At 47.0% G+C, this 9,859-nt stretch overlaps 1 protein-coding gene across 1 annotated transcript; it reads right to left on the bottom strand.

The window, feature by feature from the left end:
* Positions 1-293: 293 nt before the first annotated feature.
* PGRMC1 (progesterone receptor membrane component 1) lies at positions 294-8,226 on the bottom strand. Its single transcript, XM_060003001.1, has 3 exons — positions 7,808-8,226; positions 4,325-4,480; positions 294-1,592 (listed from the first exon to the last, which is right to left on the bottom strand). The coding sequence occupies exons 1-3, from the start codon at positions 8,130-8,132 to the stop codon at positions 1,489-1,491; spliced, it is 585 nt and encodes a 194-aa protein (XP_059858984.1). The 5' UTR covers positions 8,133-8,226; the 3' UTR covers positions 294-1,488.
* Positions 8,227-9,859: the final 1,633 nt, after the last annotated feature.

Genomic DNA, 9,859 nt, shown 5'->3' on the forward strand with positions numbered 1-9,859 from the left:
CACTAGAGTTACTCCTTAGTGACCTTGCCGTAGACCTCAAGGTGGAAGTCTGCCTCTGAGTTTATTAAGTTCTGACTTAAAGAGGCAGAATTTGACAAGTCACAAAAAATAAATTCAATTCACTATTTTTTTAACAGGACAAGCTGGTATTTGGTTTGTAGTGTGAGGCCTCTGTAAAGTTCTGCCCCTTTACTTGTCTCTTTTGGAATACAAAAAAAGTCACTCAAAAGTGAAACTCTTGAAGCTGGTTACTCAGATTAAGGTTTAAAAAAACAGGGCAACCCACCACACTATACTGGGTAAAACCATTTTATTAACTGACCAAAGCACTTCGTTTTGTTTTCTGATTTGAGGTAAAACCATTAAACACAGTTCACAAGAAAATACAATGACTATTCAACTACAAGAAACCTCACTAATTGTTCATATAATACTTTTACAAACTCTTACAACTGTACAGTCTACTTAAGCTAAGTTTATTGTTAACCAAAAGACCAATATCAAAGACCAAGACACTTGACTACTACTCTTGCAGTGGCTATAGTTTTGTAACAACAGAAGAATAACTGTTACTTTATGAATACACTTTAAAAACCACTTGGCTAGTGATGTATTCGGTTTCCTTATTCTTCAGGGGTGTGAAGGCTCTTAGGAGAGCAATCACCTGTTCCTGTTCTGCATGCCCCTCTCTCACGTCCAACCATGTAAAATAACCATGAACGTGGGGACTGAGAAGATAGTCCTACAATCTTATTCATGTGTTTTAGGTTTTTAGGCAAGCCAGCTGATTTTTTCCAAAGCTTGCTTTTGAATGTTCACATCCTGTTTTAATCCTCACTGCAGATTACTATGTCAGTGAGGGCATCTGAGGGTCCCAAGGAGGACAAGGACAGTGATGCAGACTGGAAACAAAGAAAGTAGATTTCTTGCAATTGAGCCCAGCTTTGAGATTTCGTTTTGTTACTGGACACCTCTCTTTAATCAATACCAAAGCCTGTGGAACACTGCAGATTTGCTTTAGAGGTAGATAAAACAGAAATCATGCAGTTACGTCAATTGAGAAGTAAGGGATTTGGTGTCTTCAGAGAACATCATGACTAAAAGTTAATCCTTTTGTTCCTTGATGCTTGAAGGACTTTGCACATTTAACATTTTTACCTGTTTGGGGGCAAATACCCATGTCTTACCTGTCTCTCAGGAAAAAACAAATTCAAATGCAGCCTGTACTGACTACAGATAGAAGAAAAACAGTAATAACATTTGTATTACAGCACTGCAGTTCACTTTCTGAATTTGTGACACACGAACATATCATGCATTCTAAGACAGAAGTTAGCTTTATCAGTGTCACTAGTGATGTTAATTAAAAAAATGTACAGCAAGTTCAAAACTTTTCTAAATATTGAAATCACCGTGTTTTAAAGACAGACTGGAATGTTACAAATGATTCTGCAAAATACAAAAATAGATATGCGTCCACTGCAGGCTTTAATCACTTTTCCGCGCACTCTCATCCTTTGGCTCCTCCTCATCTGAGTACGCAGTGGGCTCCTCCCCCTCCTTCAGCAGTTTGCCCACGTGATGATACTTGACTGGAAGGAGAGAGGAAGACACAATGGTCACTCTCACGCTTTCGAGAAAATCATGACATTTCATTTGAAAGCACTTGTGAGAGGCCTGCGAACGACACAATAGCACGTTGGGCTTCCTGAAGGTGGTTTATACCACAGTCCCAGCCAAGTCCCAGGGAGTTAGAGTTTTGTGCAGCAGACAGAAATATAGAACAGGTAGCGATGCCTGACAACGAGTGTGCAAGGTAATGTCAGAATGAGTTGTGTTAGTGCATAGGAGGTTTAGCAGAGCAAGGGCTTGTTATGAGTTAGGTGGAAGGGTTGCAGAACACTTTGTGGGAGAAGGATATGCTTTGGAAAATGTGTAGAAGGACTCGGGGAGGGAGGGGGTTCCAGAAAATGCAAATACCACACACAAAGGCATGCAGGTGTGACCGAATGTATCTGGGGGAGCAATAAAGAGACCAAGTTGACCAAGTTGGTAGACTGGGAGTAGCGCTAGCCAAACAGGGTGGGGAAATCCTAAGACAGATGTGGAAAGCCAGCCTGAGGAGTCCGGACTTGTCCCATGGGTGTGGCAAAGGGCGTTGAAAGTTTACGACAAAGGAATGACAGGGTAAAACAGTGCTGTGGCCACTACGGTATCACTGTGTATAGAGGGCACGGCAGATTACGGTTAGGAGAGCCCAGGAGCAGGGTGACCAGGAGGCCAGCGGGTGGATCCACATGCAGAGGAACAAGAGCCAGGAGGAGGGGGTGTCCGTGGGGATGGGAAGGGAAGGCTATGAGACACGTAAAGGAAGCTGGAAACATGAGTAAATGAAGTGAAAACTGGAGATTCCGTGGACCGAAACGGGGACTCTGGAGAGGGAGCCACTCTGGAGGGGCACGTGACTGGAGACTGCCAACAGGGACTGGAGAAGTGAAATTAGCATTGGCAAGAAGCAGGTCCCTGGAAACGTTTGAGAAAGAAGGTTCAATGGAATCGTGGGGCTAGAAACCATACTGCAGGGAGCAAGGAGGGATGGAGCAATGGTTAGGGACAACCGCGGATTACTAGATGGCTGTCTGACAGTGAAGGGAAGGAGTGATAACAGTCTAGTGGGTGAAGGGGAGAGCAGGAGACGGAATTCTCCCCCAACACGGGGCAACAGCTATACGTGGTTAAAGGGAAGTGCTAACAGAGACCAGAGAGCACTGGAGACTTTGGAGAAAATAGATTTAAGAGGGCAACCAGAACGTAAGGGACCTGAGAAGGGATGGAGTCAGCAGACAACCACCATATTGCCTGTATTATTAGGGCCAAGCTAACGTAGGGTTCATCATCTCAGTGTCAAAGGCCAAAAGAACTCCTCTTTCTGAGTATCGGTAGGAATTAGAGGGGTAACCGATCTGTTTAACCAGGCAACCGGAGCTACTTTGGTGTGAAATAATCGTCAGGAACAATTGGAACTTCCCTATTTGAACATTTTATAAAAGTCCCTAGATGCCTGGGGCTGTGCAAGACAAATAAAAGCCGCGTGGCGCCTCAGAGACCTGCCTTAAGGGGAATCCACGCCAGCTCTGAGTGTAGCTGAAGTGTCACAACAGTATTTGGGGCTAGCCTTAGTTTAAGGGGTTGGGGGAACCACACTTTTTACCCCACTGATGAAGGCAAGCCCTAGAAAATGGAGCTCTGTAAGTTATGAATTACGACTCATTGGTTTCATATAGAAGAATCTATTGTTACAAAGGCATCCTGAAGATGCAAAAAATGAGGGACTGTTAGATAGCTGAATTATGTTTTCAGAGTAAAAAGACTTGCTCTGGACTTGAAAGCTATTAGTCTGCTCGGGATCCAGACTCTAAAGGTAGAGCCATACCTGGCTAATTATTAATCCAGAACTCTCTGAAGTCAGCATTGTTTTCAAAGAAAATGGTTGGATTTAGCCCAAAAAGCCAATAATATTTAACAGATTATAGAGAATGGCAAATAGAAAATGACATTTACAATGAAAAATCCCCCTCAAGGAAGTGGTCACTGTCTTTATATACTGTTTCAAAGCTGGGAAAAATTATTATTCAAATTCTTAGCAGTGAAATATTGCTAAAGTGATCATCAAACACTTGGGTTGGACAAAAGCCACTTCCCCAAATCTCAAAATATGAACTTAACCCCCATCCTTACTTCCCCGCAAAGACCTCAGCCCATACCATAAGCCAGGAAACAAGTGTCTCCTTTTTGCTTTCTTCTTAAAAACGCAGACACCATTGTTGCTGGGCAGATTATAAGCATCATTTGTAGATGAGGCCTATAGTTGGGCTCAATTAGATTCAAAGAGAAGCTGTTTTGTAGAATACAAGTCTCTCTTTCTTTAACAGAAATGTGGGCTGCTTTTAAACGGCAAGTTCTACAAGTGAGGGCTTATGAAAATTCCCTCTTTCTGTAGCCAAGATGGCCACTCTCCTTTCCCCTGCACACCAAGCACCAAATCCTATTGTGAAATCTATGCAAACCTCTCAAAAATTTAAAAAAACAGAAACCCAGGTTTCCACAGAGAACTAGCTAGAAATTGGTATGCAATCACGGCAAGTGACTCAGCACTGCTGCAATTACTTCAAGCCATGAACTTGATCCGTCCAAGATTCAGGAGCCTATCAAAATGCTTCCCAGTTGTAGCCTGCTTAGTAATAACTATTGTACTGCCGTGAATCCCATTACTGGCAGAAATTTGATCCAGGCACAATTAAAAAAACAAAAAACAACCGCTTACAAGTGAACTGAGAGTCCCAGTCATTCAGGGTCTCCTGCTGGGCAGGAGTGAGGTCAGAAAGGTCATCGTACTCGTCCTTCAGTGCTTCCTTATCCAGGCAAAATGTGGCAAGGCCCCTGGATGCGTCTCTTCCGGCAAAGACCCCGTATGGCCCCTCTTTAAAAAAAAAACAACAAAACAAAACCAAAGTCGATTATTTATTAGGCAGTCAATTTCTCTGTGGTTCACACACAGAAAATGGCTTCCTTACCCATTAACATGGAGAGCCTGCTTTTTGAATGTCAGATTCCATTTGGAAACCATAAGTAATGTTGATCCTTTGATCATTACCTAGTGGATACTGAAAGACCTGTTGTCATTAAACTTTTAAACAACTAAAACTAAATCAAAATGCTATACATTAGCATTCATTTCTTGTGATTTTCAAACGGCTAATAAAAAAGCCATAAATGATTATCTCCTGGGGGGGAAGGTGTTAGTAGGGAATGATCCAAGATAATAGTGAATTCGTGGGTCAGAATTCAACTTCTGGATATTGAACCTGGAGCCTGGCTCTGTTCTAGGCACTTGGGCTGCATCAGTGAAAGTTACGGATTCTGAAGATAAGAAACACTAAAGTGTAAATGAAAACATCTTCTTATAAACATACTCTGATACAATTTAATGAGTCAAGAGCGTCTTATAGAGATCTTTGGTTGCACGACTAGACCGTGTTAAACATTAACATGTGGCATCTGCAGGAGAAATCATTTTATGAATATCAGTGGTTCAGAAATCTATCCACAGGTTACATAATCTTCAGTGTCAACAAAGGAGATGGCACGGGGCTCAGGTTTGTCACCCTGTTTTGGGTGGGCTTGAAGACTGTGAAAATTCTATAAGATATCTGAATGCTATTATACGTGGTATTATGCTATTATATATGATACTAAATTTTTGTCTAAGAGAGCAGTGAATCATTCTGTAGGTACTTAAAGTGGATTTTTAGACATATTTAAATATTGCACAAGTAAATGAAGAGAAGCCAGTGTAAACAATGTGTTGTTTCCCCAAAGGTGGACTGAGTAGCAAGTCTGACATGAAAAAGTTTGTAGGTAACCACCATGCCAAGTATGAGAACAGATCAAGTTTCATTACGACCTGGCCACCTGAAACCTCAATCCACTAGGATTCTTTTATTTTTACAAATTAGATGAAATGTATGATCAACTTTAAAATGCCAAAGAAAAATGGTTATTTTTAATCATCATTACATACTACCATTTCCACTAGAGAAGGTAAATAGGCCAAGTGTACGGGTTTGGACCTCACCATTTCAGAAATTATGGTCACAGAATACTTAAACAATCTGAGGGGAGCATTGAAAGTCTTTGAAGTATATATATTATTCACCAGAATGTAGAGTCACTAGAATGTAAGCTCCAGGAGCAGATTTGTGCCTGTTTTGTTCACTGCTATATTCCCAGCACCCACAAAAGTGCCAGGCATACAATAATATCATTAAAAATAATAATTAATTTTTAGGAATCCTTTATAACATCAAGTATAATTTCCAAATGATGTTGTCACATATTCATGGCCTCACCGGACAATAGTGCAGGTAGAGACTGAGAGTTCTCACAATGGGCCATCCTTATCATTTTAAAGAGGGGCAACTAAGGCCCAGAGAGAACAGTGTTTTGCTCCAGGTCACACAGCTGGTCAGTGATCCAACCAGGCGGAGAACCCAGGTTGCCTGACTCCCAGTTTGGGGCTCTGTAGACAGGCCTACATTCCTCTCAATGACTTTGCAAACTACAATCATATGATGATGCTCCAGGCACACATTACACTTGCTTTATGGTGTAGCTCAGTAAGAACAGATATTGACACGATTATGCTTACTGATAATGCCTTTAGGGGTGCCACTGTAAGTGACAAATAACGTAGGTGTGGTTTTCAAATTATCTTGACCATTACATGCCTACAGAAAGCAGGTCTTCTAAAATCCTCCACGAGGAAAAACTGCTAAGTGGGAGAGTTCCTTAAGAACCTTAGCACATCTGATTTTGATGAGCTGGACTGGGAAAGTAAAACAGACCAGGAGCGGGAATGAAGGCAGGTCACTGTCTGCTATCCTCTCCCTCATCTCCAGACCAGTGGCCATACTCCCTGAGCCCCCTTATTTTTAGAGGCATCCATATTGGAGGAGCTAAAATCTCTTCTTCCTCCTCTGATCCAAACATTCTATAAAGCAGAACTTTCCAAACCTGGATTCTTCTCGAATTTGCCTGGGGGTGGGTGTGTTAAAATGCAGATTCCTCGATCTTCCCCCCCTCCCGCGGTTATGGAGATTAGGCCAGGAATCTGTATTGTACCTCAAGCGCATCAGGTGATTCTGATCCGCAACCAAGCTTGGAAAAGCCTCATCTCCAAGGCCCCGTCAAGCCTGTCCCCCTCCAACAGCTCAGCAGTCACCCACCCCTCATTTCCTCTCCAGTTGGCTTTTCCTGAAATCCCCACACCCAGCGGCCGTCATAGCCCTACCCCTCTTGTTTCTCCGGATCCTCCCATTTCTCCCTCCCTCCATTTTAAATTTTTTTTTTTTTTTTTTTTGGCTTCTAGTCCTTTCTCTCCTGCTACGGAGTATAATACTGTGCTACCTTCTCGTCTTGCCACATTCCTGTCGTCCGCTACATTCAGCCTTCCTCATCCAGCTCCCTTCCCCCATGGAGCCTCCCTTGTTCACCTCCCAGCCTTCCCCGTCTGCCACACACAGCACGCGCGCACACACATACCAAACACATGCCACACACATACCTGACACATGCCACATTCCTAGCGCACGCGCGCTCACGCACACACACTCATACGACAAGCCGCATACACCGAATACGCACACACACATCACCCAGCGCCACGCACAATGCTCCTACCTGCTGCTAATCCCATCTCCGATTCCCTTCTCCCAGAACCTCACATTCCACCATGGCTACTCCTGGCGTCATCGGCCTTCGCGTCCCCTCCAAGGCTGGACCTCCCTACCTCCTCCCGCCCTCCCCCCCGTCAGGTTTCCCTCGAGACACCCTCATTTCCTTTCTCCAGCTGGACACCATCCCCTCCTTCCAGGAACCCTCAAACCCGATATCTTCGAAACCCCCCAACACTGCGCTCTGCTGTACCACCACCCCCGGCCTCCACCTTCCAGCCTCGCGACCTCACCCACCCGCCCCCGGCTTAAGCGCTTCAGCCGTCTTCCTCCAGCCCACGCCGGGGCTGGCGGCGCGGACCGGGAATTCTGCGTCCCCCACTGGCCCGCAGCCCTTCTAGGACGCCTCTTGCCCCCTGCCCGCCCGGGGAGCCGCCCTGCCCCGCCCTCCCCGGCTTGCCGCCATTCCGCCCCCACCTCCCCGGGGGCGCCCCGCTCCCCCTCGCCTCTCCGGGACCCAGCCCCGTGCCGGGGCCCCTTCTTTTGTCTTTGGGGCCCCCGGCCGGCCGCCGTACCAGGCCCGTAGAACTTGCGGCCTTTGGTCACGTCGAACACCTTGCCGTTGATGGCCATGAGTATACGCGGGTCCTGGACGCCGTCGAAGCGCCGCAGCTCGGCAGGGGTGAAGTCGCGCCGCTTAAGGCGGGGCAGCGGGGGCGGCTCGTCGTCGTCGCTGTCGCTGGCCGTCGGCTGGTCCCCGCGCACGATCTTGTAAAGCAGGAAGATGCAGAGGCCGAGCAGCAGCAGGTTGAGCGGCGACGTGAAAATCTCGTGCAGCAGCCCGCCGCCCTCTAGCTCGCTCGGGTCGGCGCCGGTCCCCGCCACATCCTCGGCAGCCATTATCGCTAGAGCAAAGGTTGGGCCGGGATAGGGAGGGCTCCGGAACTGGCTTTCTCCTCCCTCTCCGCGAGCTAGTGGCGCGCGGGGCCCGGCGGACAGGGACTAGCCAGCGGAGGAGGCGGAGCCAGGCGGTGGCGGGGCCGGATGGGCGGAGCCTCTCAGCCCCGCCTCCCCGCGGCCTCCGAAGCTCCCGGCGCTGCTCAGTCGGGCCCCGCCTAGGTCAGGCCCCCCACCTTGCCTCGGGATAGTGGCTCCCCTCCCCCAGCCGGATCCTGCATACCCAGGCGCCGAGATTGCGGAGCACTCCCCTCAGCAATACCTGCGAGGCCTGGCCCCAGCCTCACGCCATCCCCACGCCATCCTCTAGCTAACCGCGACGCAGCACGCTGCCCTCCTCCGCACCCCCAGTTGCTCGTCGCACACCGACCCGCTCGGCCTTGCCAGGTTCTGTGTGAGGCCCCGTCCGCCACCTGATGCAAGCGAAACACTTCAACTCCATTTCCCCTGCTTTAAGCTTCTCCCTGCCTTCCAATCCGAAGACTCATCTTTCCCCGGCCAACCCTTGGGACCACGAGGCTCTCTTAGGAGACGGGAAACTCACTCCTTGAGCTCCTTTCCCACGCTAGAGACCCAGACTACCCATTTTCACCTTGGGAATCCCCATTCGCTGCCCTTGACGACCTTTCTCCAATCCTCCCCCCACCAGATGCTGTGGGGCAGACACCCCCGGGATAGCTAAAGTCAGTGCACAGGCCTCATCTGACAGCTCTCCCAATATCTGGGGAAAACAGATCGGATCGTCCGATTTGCTTTGGGTTCGTTTTTGGAACACTAAATCCTTTTGCAGTCACTGATTTGCTCAATCTCATTGCAATCACTGATTTGCTCTTGCATCAGCAAAAAACGTTCTGTTGCGTTTTTTTGTTTGTTTATTTTTGTTTGTTTTGCTCAGAATAATGACCAGAGTTTCTTTGTTTGGCAGCGTTCTTCTATTTGAAGTCGGTCGAGCTGTCCTTGGCAGTCACAATAGCCCTGTGCTGGAGCCCAGAGGAAGGTGGGAGTTTGGAAGGATCCTAGGTTTGGTCCCTTCGTTTCCTCGTTATTTCATCCGGCCTTTGATGTGCTAACCGGCTGCACAGGAGCGGCCTTACGGAGGAAGCAGAGTCTATACCCTTCAGAGTCCTAATCTGGCCGCCCTCTTTATGGTGGCAGGGGGAGGGGAGCGGAAGCAAGGATAGAGAGAAGGGGGAAAAATAATTAAAACCAAGCCATGTACACATCTGCAGCCCAGAGCAGTACTTTTCCATCAAGAGTTCTTGCACAAAATTTACTCCCCCTCCCAACAGGCAGGAGACTGGAGAGAATTGGCTTCTTACCTCAGAATTTGAAAAATTTCTGGCACAAACTGCTTCCATCCCTGCCCCCACCCCATCTTCTTAAATCGTTTAAAAAGTGCATATGAACTGAACAATCTTTAAATCGGGCCCACACACTTTTATTCACAGATCTAAATTTAGGATTAGCTGAAATGGCCTTTCCAGATCTTCCGTCAAACCTCTTCAATTTAATCAAGGGGAAACAGGCTGAGACTGGGGGCACTCGGCTGTAGTTAGAACCTAATTATCTTAAAAAAAAAAAAACTGTATACGGCCAAGACATTTAAAAAACCAAAAAACTTGTGAAAAATATTTACATTTGCAGCAAATATGGCAAAGGGTTAATATCTT

Source organism: Delphinus delphis, chromosome X, assembly GCF_949987515.2.
Source record: "Delphinus delphis chromosome X, mDelDel1.2, whole genome shotgun sequence".
Taxonomy (NCBI): domain Eukaryota; kingdom Metazoa; phylum Chordata; class Mammalia; order Artiodactyla; family Delphinidae; genus Delphinus; species Delphinus delphis.